This window comes from Heliangelus exortis, chromosome 20, assembly GCF_036169615.1.
Source record: "Heliangelus exortis chromosome 20, bHelExo1.hap1, whole genome shotgun sequence".
NCBI lineage: Eukaryota > Metazoa > Chordata > Aves > Apodiformes > Trochilidae > Heliangelus > Heliangelus exortis.
In genome coordinates this window covers 8,093,972-8,111,372 of record NC_092441.1, presented here as the reverse complement: position 1 = coordinate 8,111,372, position 17,401 = coordinate 8,093,972, and the positions used below count along the sequence as shown (strand labels likewise).

General features: G+C 47.0%; 2 protein-coding genes across 2 annotated transcripts in view; both read left to right on the top strand.

Annotated features, from left to right (window-relative positions):
• SHISA6 (shisa family member 6) overlaps positions 1-17,401 on the top strand; it is a 215,286-nt gene that overhangs the window by 30,797 nt on the left and 167,088 nt on the right. Inside the window, exon 4 of the mRNA XM_071763774.1 lies at positions 16,937-17,032. Within this exon, the coding sequence (XP_071619875.1) occupies positions 16,937-17,032 (96 nt within the window). The remainder of the gene's footprint in view (positions 1-16,936; positions 17,033-17,401) is intronic.
• EVPL (envoplakin) overlaps positions 1-17,401 on the top strand; it is a 345,937-nt gene that overhangs the window by 306,390 nt on the left and 22,146 nt on the right. The window lies entirely within an intron of this gene.

Sequence of the window (17,401 nt, the reverse complement as noted above, 5' to 3'; positions counted from 1 at the left end):
AATCTCTGATAATCATGTAGGACCAGCATCCCTGTTATTTCAAACTCAGTTTTAAAGGAGCATTGACCATCCCTCCAGATTAAACCTCCCTTGCTTTTGAGTGATTTTTTTAGTGTGTTTCTGAGTACTTAATGATGAAGAGAAGCGACACCAACAATTTAAGAAAATCAAGGAAAGCTGCTGATCAGGACAAAGGAAGTGTGAAAAGACATCTAGGGGGATTCCCATAAGGTCCCCAAAGGCAACCTACAGATGTCATGGGAAAATGAGTGGGAGGTAAGACCCCAAAGGCTTTTGAGTATCTGAGCGTGATGTTCCCTCTCAAATTGATTTAAGGAAGCATCTAGACTCTTCAGCATTTGTATATGCTTCAACATGCTCCCATCTAGATGTTTAGGCACATGAAGTACCTACAAGAGCTTTTCCTGGTCTCTCCTGATGTCAGCAGGATTTGCCTTTTAAGTACTGACTTTTCTTTCATAACTGGGGCTCATTTGAGTTGTGAGTTTTTGCAGTTGTTGTTCCTGGCTTCTTGGCTTCTAAATGCAAGCAGAAACCCTAAATGACTACATTTAAGTGTGTGAAACAGAACAACTTGCATCCTCAGACTGTCAGCTCCATATACCCATTTATTTACTTACAATTATAAACAGAGCAGCTCATAAATATTTATAAAGAAGCTCCAAAAGCCCAGCTGAGAAAATAAGGATTATCACCAGTTACCAACTGTCAAACTGAAGCACAGGCAGAGACATGAATCATCCAAAGACACCAAGCAGGGCAACAACACAACCAGGTCCATGCTGCCAGTGTTCCTTCCACCACAACCATCACTGCTGCATCATTCTCTTCATCATCCCCATCATTCCCTTCCATCATATTCCCATGTTTCCCAGGACCTCTCACCCACCATGTTCACGTGGGTGAGCAGTCCCACTTTCTTCATAGCACTGACTTTAAACTTCCCCCTTGTAGGAAAAGCCTTGAGTATCCTGGATTTGATGGCAAATCAGGATGAGGAACATTTCAGTTTTATTTATTCTAGCCAACAGAGGAAAGTTAAAGTCTGAGGGCAGCCAAAGGCCATCAGGTGCCCATGGTGGTTGGTTCATCAGACAAAGGTTAAAGCTGCTCTCTCAACTCCAGAGACTCCCACATCCTAGAACCTTCTCATTAACAGCCACATTCAGGGCTCCAAGTCTGAACAGGTCAAGGAGGTCCTGGTAAGGTAGAGGGAAGTAGGCAGCCTTGGAGATGTTTTAATCTGAGGTACTTTGAAACAAAGATACTCTTTTCCACTGAATGTAGAAAGGAGTATCCACATGAAGACCAGAATGTCTTGAGAGCAAGCTTGGGGCAAATGAATGCCTTTTGTAGCAGATTGAACCTTATTTATCTGACAGTAAATATAACGGGCATTTAATTCTTCAGCTGAGAGTGCAGAGCTGGGTGTTTCCTTGCTCCCTCCCATGCTAGGCCCACCAACCTATTGTGTAACTCAATTCTGCTCATCAAACTGGGAGAGATGCTGTGCAGGAATGGATTGCTAGAAGAAACTGTCAGTGTCTTGTCAAAAAGTCTTGTTTACTAAAGTCAGAAGGAAAACTGATCACTGTATCTGAAATGAGAGAGTTTTGGTCCAAACACCTGTCCCAAATGCAAAGTGATGCAGGCTTGTCATGGGCTTTCCTGGTGAGGAAAGGCTGAGAGAGCTGGGGCTCTGTAGCTTGGAGAAGAGGAGAATGAGGGCTGAGCTCATCAGTGGTTATAAATATGTAAAGAGAGAGAGCCAGGAGGATGGTACCAGGCTTTTCTCATTTATGCCCAATGACAGGACAAGAGGCAATGGATATAAGCTTGAGCATAGGAGGTTCCATATAAACACGAGGATAAATTTTTTCACTGTGAGGGTGACAGAGCCCTGGCCCAGGCTGCTCAGGGAGGTTGTGGAGTCTCCTTCCCTGGATTCATTCAGAGCCCACCTGGATGTGTTCTGTGTGACTGCTATGAGGGACCCTGCTCTGGCAGGGGGGTTGGACTCAGTGTTTTTTCAAGGTCCCTTCCAACCCCTCTCTTTCTGTGACTCTCTGTGGGAGTCAGGCTGTGTCCTTGGTCTCTCATTACTTCCCATTGAGCAGCTTTTGAATATTAAGGCCTGGATTACCCACTTTCTTGTCTGTCTTCTCCTTCCAATAACATACAAAGGAATCAAGAGACAGGAATTCAAGCAGTTGAGCAACACAAAAACTTCCAGCTCTCAAGCTGAGGAAGGACTCCTGACTCAAGAAGAGGCTGCAGGTGCAGCAGCCAAACCTCCCAGTTTGAAGTTCTTGGTGTTTCTGAGCAGATCCAGCAGGTTGGGGCATCAGGAGCCAGGCTGATCCCAGGCACATCCCATGAGCAGGAGGCACCAGCTGGCTGCAGACAGAGAGAGGGAGTGGTTATGAAGCACCTCATATTCATGGCTGGTTTTAGAGAAGCTTCTAATCAAACAAATCCAGGAGCAATTACCACAGGCTCTTCTGGACCATGTGGCTGTGCTTAATTAGCTGAGGAGCTGGGGTTGCTTTGACCTCTCTGGTGGCTTAGAGATGATATTTGTGTGGGAACAGGCAGACAGACCTGGGCATGCCTCAGCTCATCTGCTTTTTGGCTCAGCACTAGCATGGGGGCTCCTCTCTCTGTGTCAGGCTGCTTGGGATAAGAGCCCCAGCTCCTGAAGGTGTGTGGGAGCTGAGAGAGATCATTATTGATAAATCAAAGGTGGTCTGGGGAGACAGGACTCCGTTTGGCTCTGGGTGACCCCATCAGCTCCTCAATCAGAGAAACATTACCACTAGCAGTCAGAAGAGAGTCTGATGGGGCTGGGATTTGGGAGACAAATTACTCCAGCAGGAAGGTGTTTGTTGCGTGCTACAGAAGTGCTGATGTTCTGCTCAGGGGTCCTCAGGCAGCAGGAAGGTGCATTGCCTCTGCTGCTGCCCTGAGGTGCTCCTTAGCACCAGGACTCTTCTCAACCACTGCTCATGATCATTAACCAGGGGCAGAGTGCTCCTCCCTGCCAGATGGGGTCTCAAAGTGGTAAGCATCCTCTGATGAGCTTCCTTGTCATTGTCCCTGGAGCTGGTGTCTCCTGTGGCACCAAAACAAGAGCTGGGAACAAAGCCAACTTCTGCACTGCTTCCCCTGACCCCTTCCACTGAATTCCCAAGTGAGGCTGCATTAAGTATTTCCTAAGTAGAACAAGGCTTGTGTAGTGGGTTTAAAAAGATCTTTCCTTGTTTATGGCAGGCTGCTAAGCACCAGTGCTTTAACCAGCTTGTTTAAGGTCAAATACTTTGACACATTTTCTTCCATTTCTAGTTATTTAGGACTCACCTGCCCGGTGGCATCAGGGTAAGAACATAGAGCCCAGAAGATCCCCTTTAGGAGATCCCTCTACACACACCCCTTCCCACATCCCTAAGGTGCTTTCACAAGTGCATCCTGCCAGTCTGGGAGCAGAGACATTCCCAGTCACCTTCACTGGCTTTCCTTTTGAGTCCCTCTTCCTGGAGCAGCACAGAGCCCCAGGAGGCTGCAGCCACCCTTGCCATTACCAAACTGTGCCTTGCTCATGGGGGTCTTTGGGTGCCTTTGGCTTTCTGGACACCTTGGATCCCAGACCAACTCCCTCCCCATCATTTCCAAACCCAGCTCCATGTGGGACTTTCTGGCCATGTGAGATGTGCTTGGGAACCTCTGAGCACTTTGTGGCAGCCTGGTGGTTTCTAATTTTATCACTGAATACCTGTGTGACAAAGCAGTTGCCAGGGGTCTATAACCTAAGGGTTTCTTGTGATCAGGCATTTTTATTTGCCTTACTTCTTCCTCTCCCCTATCTTCTTCACTCTGCTGTTTCTTTCCTCAGCCACCCTTTCATTCAATTCCACTACTACATAAGTTATTCCTGTGCCATGGAGTGGAGATGGGCATGGAGGTGGTGACCAGACACTGGGGGAATCAGGCAGTTTTGCTGCATTTCTGTTGAAGTTTGACCTAAGAGCCCCCACTCTTGAGTACCCTTCACATTTAGCATCTTAAGTAACTCAGTTGTCGCACTGGGGTGTGTGGCCTAGGAGGTCAAGCCAGTCCTGGTAGAGACCTGGAGCAAACACTTTTGTGTTCAGCTCCTTGGTGGATCCTTGTCTTGCAGCCTGTTCTTCTCACTATGGCAGCACACAGCTCTTGATGGAATGAAAGAACATGAGAATTGAGATGTGCTGCACAAAGCCAAGGGGAGTGTGCAGACCTAATTACATTGGGATGATATCTGAGACAGATCTCAACAGCTCTAGTAATTCAAATCTGACCCTTGCAAAGGTGTTGGGCTATCAAACCATGTTGATCTCTAACCTTAAAGTTCCTGCTGGAGACAGTCACTCCTTAGTATTCTGCCTCCAGCTGAGAAAAGCAGCCCCTACCTTCCCCTCTGCTGATACCCTTGAAGCATTCGTGTGGTGCCTCAGCCCTCCCTCTGCCCTTAATCACTTTCTCCCAGCCTATATAATTAAATTCCATCAGGTATTGCATCTAATTTTTGAGGAGCTCCCAAAGAACAAAAGCCAGTTCAGTTGCAGGCTAACAGAACAAATTAATTAGAAGGGGAATATTAGGCCCTCTCTAAATTAGATCAGGCAAGCTCCAGCAGAAGCAGCCTGACTGCCGGGGATGCTCAGCTCTGGAGCGTTCAGAGGCACAACATCTCTGGAAAGTGGATTATGCTCAGAGAAACCCATGCTGAAAGGCACTCCAGGGCACAATTTCAAAGCACAGCACAGGGAATTGGTGGCCTTGTGTCTCTCATTAGTGATGGAACAAGTTGTGCCATTAGATCACCCTGTGGTACTTTGGGAATGTCTCCCTGTCATATTCCTACATGTCTAACTCCAATAAAAGTGGATGTTACTGGAGTGTAGAGCTCTGCATGGTGCTGTTTACCAATGTTCCTCCTAGCTATGGGGATCTTTATGAGTAAGCACTGGAATTATCATATAAAACCAGATTAAATACCCAGAAGTGACTCTTTATAAGCACTTAAACAAGTCAGCAGGCAGCACCGGCACAACTTACAGCTTCCTCTAGGAATCAGCAGTCTTGGGGAACTGTCAGCATGGCCTCCTGGTACATGATGAAATGCTCCTGCAGATCCTGCCAGAAGCTGTGGGCAGGTGCTCCAGGCTGGTGGTTGAGCATCTCTCAGGCTCCTGACTGAGCACCCAGCCTAGCAGAGCCTCCATCCTTCAGTAACACAGATTTCACCATGTGCTGTAGGACCAAGGAAACAAAAGCCCCAACAGAGATGAGAAGAAGCTTGGGGAAGGTGTGTGGGGGAAACAATCCAGAGAATGTCAGGTTGCAAGGGACCTCAAGCATCTTCTGGTCCAACCCTTCTAATACCGTAGAATCACAGAATTTTCAGAGTTCAAAGGGATCTTTAAGCTCATCCAGTTCCAAGCCCCTGCCATGGGCAGGGACACCTCCCACCAGCTCAGGTTGCTCAGAGCCCTGTCCAGCCTGGCCTTAGAAACTTCCAGGGATGGGGCTCCCACCACCTCTCTGGGCAACCTGTGCCAGTGTCTCACCACCCTCATGGGGAAGAAATTTTTCCTAATGTCCAATTGGAATCTACCTACCTCTGTAGCTTTAGGACTGTGATCAAATTTAGAAAAGATCCAGAACAAACAAGGAATTGATCTCCACGCCCTGAAAGGACAGGAGCAGATGGAGGCTCATTCCTACAGATGTGGGGATTCCTTAATCCCAGTGAGGAAATCATCTGCATGGTGCTGTTTACCAATGTTCCTCCTAGCTATGGGGATCTTTATGAGTAAGCACTGGAATTATCATATATAGGGGAAGGGGCTCAGAGAGCAGAGCAGCTTTGGGGCATTGGTCTCCACGCATGTTTGCACCCTGGGCAGACCTGGCACTGGATAGCAGGGACAGCCACAACCTCCTGGGGATTCCTGGGCTCAGTGCATGAGCAGAGAGTGCCTGAAGCCATTGTCCTTTTCTCATGGACCTGAGAAAAGTGGAGAGCTTCATCACTCGTGCCACTTGGTCAACCACTTTATTTCCCCTCATGAATTCTCATTTTAATTTCCAACAAGGTTCCTTAGTAAACTGTATGCTATTGCATCTTCCAGGTGAAGGATTTCCCCCATCTGCACAAGAAAATAACCCCCAGCTTTTTATTTAATAACAAATCCTCATTCTTTAATGACAGCCCTGTTTTTTTTACATCCTCTGCCCTTTCCATTCCCAGTAACAGCACCAGGTCCTTCAGTGACTAAGACCAAGACATACATGCAGGTTTTCCCTCTCCTTTTATCCCCTGTCTCCCAGAGATTTCCTGAGATCTTGTGCTTTAAGGACTGAACTCTTCAGAGTTAACTGAGACAGCAGCAGGTACATTCCCTTTTCCTGCCTTACCCAGAATTAAGGATTAATCACCATCATTCTTTTCCCCTGAAAGTCACAGCAAAAGTGTTTGGGCTGTGGTGCTCATGTACCTGTGGACACTGGGATTCCTAAAAATTCTGTTTATTGGGAAGTACCTCTATAAGCCAAATGCACTGGGGGACCATAACTGAAGCTTTGCAGTTTCTTTATCCAAGGAGAACACTGTAAAAGCAGACCTTTTAAACATTTCTGAAATTAATGTCTTCATATCAAACTGAAACTGCTGTTTTAAAGCCAGTTAAGCATGCAAGCATAAACCAGTTCCCCTCAGTTATCTCAAGAGATGTTATTACTTGGAAATGAAAGGCTGAAGTTGCAGAGGTCCGGGCAACACAAAATCCCAACACAAGGCTAAGAAGTCTTGCAGTTTGAGCCAGAGATCATGCCATCTGTCTTATCCTCTGCAGACTTTGCATTTTAAGTGTAATTTTCTAACATGACTTTGTACCCTTCATCTCCTTTGCAGAAGAAGTAGGTAGTATAAGTTCTTGACATAATTTTCTGAGCACTTATAACAGAGCAGTGACACTTTCCTGCTGCTTCCACCTGCTAAATCAGATTACAGAGAATGGGAGAAGCACTCAACACTTCCCTCAGGTTACTTTTCCATGTAGGCAATTGCTGCTGTTCCCAAAGGAAGGCTGTAAATGCAGCAAAGAAGAGAGGTCTTGGCTGCATATTTGTGACTGGAAGCAGAGGTGCCCATTGTAATCTCCAACCTCAAATGGGTACAAAAAGCAGCATTGTTGAGTGTGGACAACTCTTGTCAAGAATAGAATCACAGAATCATAGAATAGTTTTGGCTGGAAGGGACCTTAAAGCTCATCCAGTCTCACCCCCTGCCATGGTCAGGGACACCTCCCACCAGCCCAGGTTGCTCCAAGCCCCATCCAACCTGGGCTGGAACACTGCCAGGGATGGGGCAGCCACAGCTTCTCTGGGCAACCTGTTTCAGTTTCTCACCACCCTCAAATTGAAGAATTTCTTCCCAATATCCAACCTAAATCTCCCCTCTTCAAGTTGTAAACCATTTCCCCTTGTCCTCTCATCACACCCCTGTGTCCAAAGCCCTCCCCCAGCTTTCTTGTAGCCCCTTCAGATATTGGAAGTTTGCTCTAAGGTCACCTGGGAGCCTCCTCTTCTCCAGGCTGAACAACCCCAATCCCTCAGCCTGGCTTCCTAGGGAGGTGCTCAGCCCTCTGAGCTTTTTAATGTCTCTCTCTCTGGACACTTTCCAGGAGCTCTGTGTCCTTCTTGTGTTTGGGACTCCAGAACTGGACCCAGCACTGCAGGTGGGGTCTTACAAGAGTAGAGGGGGAGAATCACCTTCTTTGACCCTTGTCTGTGCTTCTTCTGATGCAGCCCAGGACATGGTTTTCTTTCTGGGCTGCAATCACACTTTAATGGCTCATGTTAAGCTTCTGATCCACCACCACCCCCAAGTCCAAGCACAGCCAACTCTTGTCTTGTTCATACCCTGGCCACCAGGAACAAGCCAATTCCCTCTAGAGAAGGAATGGGAAAAGTAAATTATATACATAATTATATAAATTATATAAGAACAATAATGCAGGAGAGGTGACCCCAGGTCAGAATAGGACCTTGGACCAGGACACCTATGCACAAGCTTCTCTTTGAGCCTTTGTTTATTCAGCAAGGCAGGTGTTGCCATCAGGCCTCCAGGAGCTGTAATTTCTGTGTGAATTACCAGTGAGTTGGCCTCAGGAAGCAGAACTTCAGCAAAATACCTGAGTAGTGAGTACCTCCAGCATCCAGGTCACCTGAGGTACCCTAAAGTCACCCGGGGCTTCCTGTAGCACCTCTGTCACCACTGTTGGTCACCTCAATTAAAAGCAGAGCACACGATGCCTGCTGTGACACTGTGGCTTCTTAATAACACCAATTTATTGTGAGAAGCTTAAAGGTGTGACAATTTCAGTGCCTAGCACTTAGCCAGCACGGACTAAATTCCAACATAGCATGAAATTTAACACTGTTAAAGGGAAAGCAGCCAAGATATTTATGAGATAATTAATTAAAATGGTTCCTCTAAATGTGTCAGCCAAATTACTTTACGTGTGTCTAAGCTGGCATTTTCTCTAGCTGGAAACTTTTGAATTTCTTCCATACTGATCTGGGAATTAGTGCTGGGAGAAGGGAACTTCATAGATAAAGCATTACCCTCAAAATCCTTCATAGCCAAAGGGTGCTCACCTCATGTGTGGAGATGAAAGTGGATTGTTAGTTATTTAATGTCTTCATATGCAAATCAAAACACAAGGAGCAGCTGAAGCAGTACTAATGCTCATGGTTCAGAGTAATACAGAAAGATGTGTTCATACATAGACATGGATGTGGTGGAATGTGTCCAGATCAGAGGCAAAGCACCTCCCCTATGAGGACAGGCTGAGAGAGTTGGGATTATTCAGTCTGGAGAGGAGAAGACTCCAAGGAGACCTTGTTGTGGCCTTCCAGTATCTGAAGGGGGCTATAAGAAAGCTGGGGAGGGACTCTTCAGGATCTCAGGTAATGATAGGACATGGGGGAATGGATTCAAATTAGAGGTGGGTAGATTCCAATTGCACATTAGGAAAAATTTCTTCCCCATGAGGATGATGAGAGACTGGCACAGGTTGCCCAGAGAGGTGGTGGGAGCCCCATCCCTGGAAGTTTTTAAGGCCAGGCTGGACAGGGCTCTGAGCAACCTGAGCTGGTGGGAGGTGTCCCTGCCCATGGCAGGGGGGTGGAACTGGGTGATCTTAAAGGGCCCTTCCAACCATAAAAATTCTGTGATTCTGCCCTTAAAAACAGTTATATAAAACTTACTAGTACTTGACTTGGGTGTCTGGTGTTGAGCTCACTCTTCCCAGGTCTCTCTGGTTGGGTCATCATTTTGTCACCAGGAACAACCTGGCTTTGTCAGGCTGTTGCCACAGGCTGGTGCCAGAGCAGAGCCAGACCAGGGTAGGTGACAGTCCCTGTGCTGCCATCACAGCTCAGACACGCCAAAAGCAGCTCAAATCCAGGCAGCTTTGGTAGTGGCTCCATTGTCCTCTCTGGGCAAGGATTGCATCTGGGTGAGTTTTCTCTGGAGATGTCAGCCAGTCTTGATTTGTTTGTGTTTTCCCTGTGTTTTACATGGTGTCACTGCTGTAAATTGCACACATAATGGAAATAGATCCTTATGTCCTCAAGGGGTCAGAATCAGTGCCCCTTTTCCTTCCTTCTTCCCTCACATGTGAAGGGGAACATCTTCAGCACAGGGATGGGCAGTGCAGTAGTCTGGGACGTCTGATATTTGTGTGAGCCCTTGGTCCTCATTGCCTAAAGGGGAACATCCACAGGGTCTCTTCCCTCTGTTGTGCTCTGGAGGAGCCCTTCCTTGCTTCTTGGGAGCTTGAATGTTTGCTCTTTGTGGAGCTTCCACATGCTTCAAGACATGGATGTGTGCCTGGATAGAGGAGGAGCAGACAGTAGGACCAGAGCTCTCTCCTGTACAAACCAAAATCTTCAGTGGATTTTTCTGCTAACCAACACGTGCATTGGGAGCCTTGGCAAGGGGCTGTAATTTCTTTTTCTACCAACTTAATCCTTTCTCTTGGAAAGTGTTTTTATTGAGACATCTCAGCAGAATATGAACTCGTGGCTGTATTTCTCTCATGCCCAATGTGTGTTGCCACAAGACCCTCCAGCACTGCACTGCTGTATTTTTCACAGAGTCATTTTTTAAGTTAACAGAACCTAAAAACAGTGTGTCCTGAAGCCTCTTATGGCTTGTTACAGCTTTCAGGAGGGGTTGCAAAATCAAGGACAACTGCTAGGTAGCTAACAGAATAAACAATTAATGAAAGGAGATGTTCTCTTGGTCATTTCTGAGGAAGAGCCAGCAGAGCTTTTAGCTTCCTGGTTCTACATCTTCCCCAATGCCAGAAAAATCCATGAGTATGACCCAGACTCATGGAGCTCCTTGCACTGGATTTGGCTTGGGCTGCTGTGCAGTAAGGGGGCACATTTTTGGCAGCCGTGCTGGTTTGGGCTGGCACAAACCCTGTGCCAGAGAGCTGTTCTCCATTCTTGTGATGTTGTGTGAAGTCTTCCAGTTTGCATCATTTCTTATAAAGTCCAGGTCCTGGCCAATACATTTTGCTTGAGAGCTCCAATATTCAGTTGTGAATAGGAAGCTTTTACCTGTCCTGGCTGTAAAGGAGGCTGGAAGATGTGATGCAAATGCACTCTGAAAGCTGGTAAGGCACAAGTCACACTGAAAGAAATCAAAAGGAAAAGCAAAGATCTCCCAGTTTTCAAGTTAGAACAATCCCCTTGTTCTATTTTGAACCCAAAGTTGCTCTTTGGCTTGGCAGTGACCTTGGCTTGAGATGGTACCATGTGTTCTGATCCACTGGGAGGTCAGTTATGCAAGGGCCATGTGCTTGCTGAAGCACTGTACCCCAGTGGGTCAAGGCAGCCCTGGTGACACAGTACTCATGGTGACACAGTACTCATGGTGACACAAGACTTGGCTCTGTTGGCTCAGGTGTGGCTCCCATTCTCCTTCAGAACATGGCAAAAGCCTTGGGGACCTGGAGGGATCACAGACCCTGGACCAGGAGACCATTCCTACTGAGCTGCAGAGAGGAGATGGACAAAGCCATGGCCTCAGTCTGTTTGGCACAGTCTGTGGCCAGATGGCCCCAAGGGGGTTGATCTAAGTGGGTTCTCTGTGTCCAGCAGTCACATGTGGTGTAGAAGAGGAAAGATGAAGCAGGGAAGGATGTGACATAGGCTTAGCATGAGGAAAAGACAGAAGAGGCTGGTGAAAGGACTCGAGCACAGACCCTATGAAGAGAGGCTGAGGGAGCTGGGGGTGTTGAGGCTGGAGAAGAGGAGGCTCAGGGGAGACCTCATCACTCTCTCCAACTCCCTGAAAGGAGGTTGGAGCCAGGGGGGGGTTGGTCTCTTTTCCCAGACAACTTTCAACAAGACAAGAGGGCATGGTCTTAAGTTGTGCCAGGGGAAGTTTAGGTTAGATATAAGAAAGAATTTCTTTACAGAGAGGGTGATCAGACATTGGAATGGGCTGCCCAGGGAAGGGGTGGACTCTCCGTCCCTGGAGATGTTTAAAAAGAGCCTGGATGTGGCACTCAGTGCCATGGTCTAGCAACTACAGCGGTGGGTCAAGGGTTGGACTTGATGATCTCTGAGGTCCCTTCCAACCCAGCCAATTCTATGATTCTATGATTTTGACAGAGAGTGAGGTCATGGGTAGGTTGTCACATTATTAGGCAGGTGGAACTCATCTCTCCTGAGCCCAACTGGTGTGATTTACACTAAGGAATGGATGTAGGACATTGAAAAAAACTCTATCATTCACTGCCCTGATTTGGACTACATCTTGCCTGTGTCTGACAATGCTGACAGCTCACCCTGAGTATCTCTGAACTTTTTCCAGTTGCTTGTTTGTTTGGTTTTTTTCTTTTTTTTTTTTGTACATTTGCATGTTCAGTGACCCCAGAACTATCGTATCAAACCAGAAAAAACATGCTGTGGTGACCCTTACTGTGCCCTGGTTCTGACAAGTGTGGGAGGTGCCAGTTGGCTTTTGTTTGTGAGGTTTTTGAAGACAGAAAATGGTCTTAGTTCAGTGGCATCCCTTGCGTACCCCTTCTTATCCTTTTCATCTCTGTTGGCCTGCACTCCATGCTGTGGTGAGATACCAAGGTGTCCAACCTGCCTGCAGACACTTCCACAGCCATGGCTAATTGCCTGATTTCTGCAATTAGACTTCCTTCCAGGGGAGGGGATTTGTGTGCTTGCTGGCTGACCTGTGCAGCCCCTTGGTGAGAATCTCTGGGGTCAGTTCTGAAGCCTCCCCTTGTGTGGGAAGGAGATTGTGGCTGCTGGGCAGGACAACCAGAGCCATGCAGAACAAGCTGCCCTGTGCCCAGCAACCCCCCTGCAATCATTTTAACACCTCATGCCCTTGGTCTTCATCTGTTGATACCTTTAAAATAGTTCCAAAAAGGATAACTCCAGCAGAAAGGAGCAGCATCAGCTGGGCTCTGAGTGTGGGTTGGGGGGCAGGGAGGTTCCTCGCCTAAAAAAGATGATTTTTTTTTTTTTCCCATGGAGAATGGGAGAATAATATTTGTGCTGAGGAGTTTGGGTGTGGGGGGTTGGTTTCTTTTCCTCCAAGGAAATCTGTGAGAAGGCTGAGGTCAGAATCCCAGAGTGTATCCTGCAAGAGGCCATCCAGCACAGTCCCTGTCTGCCCTTCTCGGGTGATGCAATCCCTACTCCGGAATAATGTTTCCAAGAGGTGGATAACAGCATTTTAGTTCAGCTCTAATAATTCTGTTAAATCAGAGCCGGGGTTGTAATTGCTGTTTGTGACTGAGTTTGTTCCATATGTGTGTTACCCAGGATGCCATTGTAATGCAATGTTCTCTCTTTGAGCTGCATGCCCTAAAGAATCTGCCTTTATTGTCAGGCAGGCAAACCACTCAGCTGCTCTCTGCCTCTACTGAGCCTCACAACCAAAGGAAAGGGGAAAAAAAATATTAAAAAGTCTTGTTTCACTTTGTTTCAATCTCTTCTGGTAAATTTAAGTCGTAGAAGTTTTTATTTGCTTTAGCAACACGCAGCTTTGCTGGAGTCTTGGTCATTTCTTTTAATGAAAAGACAGCCTGTGTGTGTCTGAGGGTTTGCTGAGCATAGGGTTGGGGGGGGGAGCAGGAAAAACCTCTTCCCAGGAGTCAGGCACCAGGCTCTGAAGCAGCAATTTAATTTTTATCCTGACTGAGAAGCAGGCCTCAGAGATGCAAAATCTCTTTGAGAAATCGTGCATTAAAAGAGGGCCTCTTGTGTGCTGGAGATGGGGCAGGAAGGCTGCTCTGGAGCCACAGAATCATAGAATGGTTTGGGTTGATAGTGACCTTAAAGCTCATCCAGTCCCATCCCCTGCCATGGGCAGGGACACCTCCCACCAGCCCAGGGTGCTCCAAGCCCCATCCAACCTGGGCTGGAACACTGCCAGGGATGGGGCAGCCACAGCTTCTCTGGGCAACCTGGGACAGGGGCTCAGCACCCTCACAGCAGAGAATTTTTTCCTGAGATCTCATCTTGATCTCACCTCTTTCATGTTAAAAGCATTCCCATTCTTCTGTCCCTCCCTTCCCTTGTCCAAACTCCCTCCCCAGCTTTCCTGGAGCCCCTTCAGGCACTGGAAGGTGCTCTAAGGTCTTCCCATTGCAGTCTTTTCTTCTCCAGGCTGAACACCCCCAGCTCTCAGCCTGGCTACAGAGCTGCTCCAGCCTTCCCAGCATCTCCAGGGCCTCCTCTGCATTCACTTCCACAGCTCCATCTTCTTCTGGTGTTGGAGACACCAGAACTGGACCCAGGATCCCAGGTGGGATCTCACCAGAGCAGAGCAAAGGGGAACAATCCCCTCTCTCACCCTGCTGCTCATGCTGCTGGGGATGCAGCCCAGGACAGGGGTGGTTTCTGGGCTGTGAGTGCACATTGCTGGCTCATGATGAGCTTCTCATCAGCATTATGAAAAAATCTGTTTGAAGAACAGCACCTGAGCTTGACCCCCCAGCAGCCCTCAAGATGCTTCTGAAAGTAAAAGCCATTTATCAGCATTTTTATGTCAAGAGAAATTATCAGAAGTGAGCAAGCACTAAAAAGCATTTTAAACAAACGTAGCATCCTGTAAAGTATCTGTAAAAAAAGAGAAAACTCGTGCTCCTTGAAGTTTAAAAGTTCAAGTTTCTCGTGGGGAAAACATAGCTGCTATTCAAATGTTAATGGATTGTTATCACAAGAATGATTTAATTTAACTACTATGTACTATAGGAAGGGGCAGAGCAAGGTTCAGAGAGCAAATGGCTGATGAACAATCTTCAGTCTGCCAGTAAATGTTTACTTTTTTTTTTATATGCTTCCCCTTCTTGATCTCTGCCTTGAACAGATTTTCCAAAGGGACATATAAAAGACAGCTGATTTCAGCTAGAGGTAATAGCATGCATCTCTGTGTTTCTTTTATCCTTCTTTAAAATGGCAAATTTATGGCACTGATAGAGTGCCAGCCAGCAGAGTAGCTGGCCCTGAGAGCACAGAAATTGATGGTAGAGGAGCAAAAATTGGCTCAGTGGAAAGAAAAAAATGCAGCACATTTTAGAAAAGTGATAGGGAAAAAAGAGAAGAAAGTGAATTGGGCATTGTAGCCACAGACCATCTTCTCAGGAAAAGAACAAATATCTCACGAAGCAAGAATAGCTTCCAGGGACTCAGAGGCAAAAATCTGTCACCCTTCTTCAGGAATACAGCAGCCAGAGCTTGCAAAAGCCAAGTAGGAAGAAGAGAGCATGAGCCCGTGAACTGTCCTGCAGAAGCAGAAAATCCTTCTCTCTCTCTTTTTTTTTTTTTTTTTTTTTTCTGAAAACTCTTCTCAGTGAATTTAAGGGTGGATTTCCCCACACTGGAAGTTTTTTGCAGCCACCTTGCATCACTGTAACTGCAAGAAGAAAACTGTCTTGCTGCTAACACTCCCAAACCTTGGAGAAACACTTCATCTGTGTTTTGAGAAGTTTATAGGGAACACTTGACCTTGACCAGACGAAATATATGAGGGAAAGGAGTGGGATGCTTTTTCTATTAGATAGGAATAAACATTTGTCAGAAGGCTCAGCAGCTTCTGCCTGCCATATGTGAGCCTCCTCTGAGGAGCTTCAACATCTCTGGTGATGGCACAGCCTGTGCTTGGCTCTCCTGGCCAGACAGTTGCTGGGATCTTCCCTGCATGGGGAGTGGGCATGGCACCAGCCCAGATCCATTGTAGGGACATCTGGGGACACTTTAGACCTTGCCTTACCCTCAACCCACTCGTATGCAAGGTGGACTCTGGTGACAAGAGTAATGGACTGAAAAATCAGTGGTAGCTGCCGGGGTGAAAAGGAAAGAGGACTTTGCAGACTGATGAGCTTTCAGAGCCTCTGTTCCAATTACTTCTCGGTGTTGCCAGAGAGCCTGAAAGTGGATGGGAATAAACAGCATTTGGTCTCAGAGTTTGAAAAATAGTAAAAGGGCTGTAGCATCTGTCAGAGGCAATGTGAGCCAGGCAGAACATGGCCCCAGGCTGCATTTCCACCTGGATCCTGTGTGACCCTCCCCGTGGCCTCCTGACTCAGCTCTCCTGCTCCAGTGCCTGTGCTGGACCATCTGCCAGGCTGGACCTCCAGCCACCCTGGCTCAGAAGAACACTGACACATCAGGGGTGTGTGCAGGAAGGCGTGGAGAGGATGGAGACTTCACAGCCAGGGAGCTGCATTCTCAGCCCCCGAGGCTGCCTCCCTTCCCTCCCCCCCACCTATCTTATCTTTGCCTCTTTCTAAAATAAAAGGAATGGAGAAATTAACAACATGAAAAAGGGAGGAGATGATAAAGAGTATCTGAAAAATTATCTATGTCCTCATTTTAGAGCTTTGCATGGTAACAGGGAGGCAGAGGCTTTTAAAATATATTTTTGTTATTAATATATTAAAATATTAAAAAGCTGGGTGTCTCCTGAACCTACTCTCTTGTCATGGACTGAGAAAGCTCCTGGGAAGGGTTCTGCAGAAGATTCTTGCTCTTCAGAAACTATCCAGGGGTGCCATTCAAGAGCAAATCAGAGCTATAAGTTTACTGTCACTCTTTTACTGGGCACTTGGGTCCAGCCTGGACAAGAGCAATATTTCCACCTTTGCTTTGTGCTGAGACAAAAGCTCTACCAACAGGACATGGATGCTGCCAGGGGTCTGCCTGGACTCAAAGAATCAAAGTCACATCTTGTCTGATTTTCTTTAGCTCCTTAGTCTGGAAGGTCTGAGTGATACGAGTTCCTTGGGGGGGCTGCTCCTACCAAGCCTGAACCTGAGCCAGGGATGATCAAACTTCCCAGGCACTGGGGTGTTTGCTTTGGCACCTTCATGGTTCCCTTCTCGGAATCCACTCGTTCCTTGGCAGTTATCAAAATATCATCAGCAAATCATGGAATGATAGAATGGTTTGGGTTGGAAGGGACCATAAAGATCACCCCCAGCATGGGTAGGGACGCCTCCGACCAGCCCAGGTTGGGCAAGACCCTGTCCAGTCTGGCCTTGGACACTGTCAGGAATGAGACAGACACAAATTCTTTGGGCAACCTCTTCCAAAATATACAATTATTTTGCTTCATAAATCTTTGCCAATAAAGCACTAAGGCTTTGATGCTGCTGTAGCTTCTGTGGTAGCCCCTCTGCTTGCCATTGAGAATGTAACCATGTGGAGGGGCCTTGCTACTTAAAAGTGAGGGTGACAGCGGGGCTTTGTAGCAGATATTTGGATGTTTCTGTATCTATGAACACACTTTCCCACTGAAAGAAAGGTTTCCTTGTCTTCTTTTCCTCTGCAGGTCCCTATGGAAAGGATATTTATCGAAGTGGAGGGCCAGATCTCCATAATTTCATCTCCTCCGGGTTTGTCACATTAGGAAGAGGACACACGAAGGGTACAGTGGAAACAATTTTTTGCTAAACAAAAAGATTGTTTTAAATAATAAAAAAAAAAGCTATAACTCAGAAGCTGGGTTCTAAGTGCCATGAGGTAACAGTATTGGACTGCAGTCAGTAGGTTTATTCTAGGAGATCTCACTGCAGGTAAAATACTGTGCTCCTGGCTGAACCTTTTAATCCCTAGGGAGGGGGATGGTGGGAGAATGTAGAGCCAGGCAGCCTGGCCCCAGGCTCTACTCTGACTTTGCAGTTCAAAGATTTCTACTGCTTTGTGGTTTCCCAGGTGTATGGTTGAAAACCACCTGTGTGCTGCTGTCCTTATAAAGGGAAGGGGAAGGAGTGAAATGCTGTCTCAGGGCAGGCAG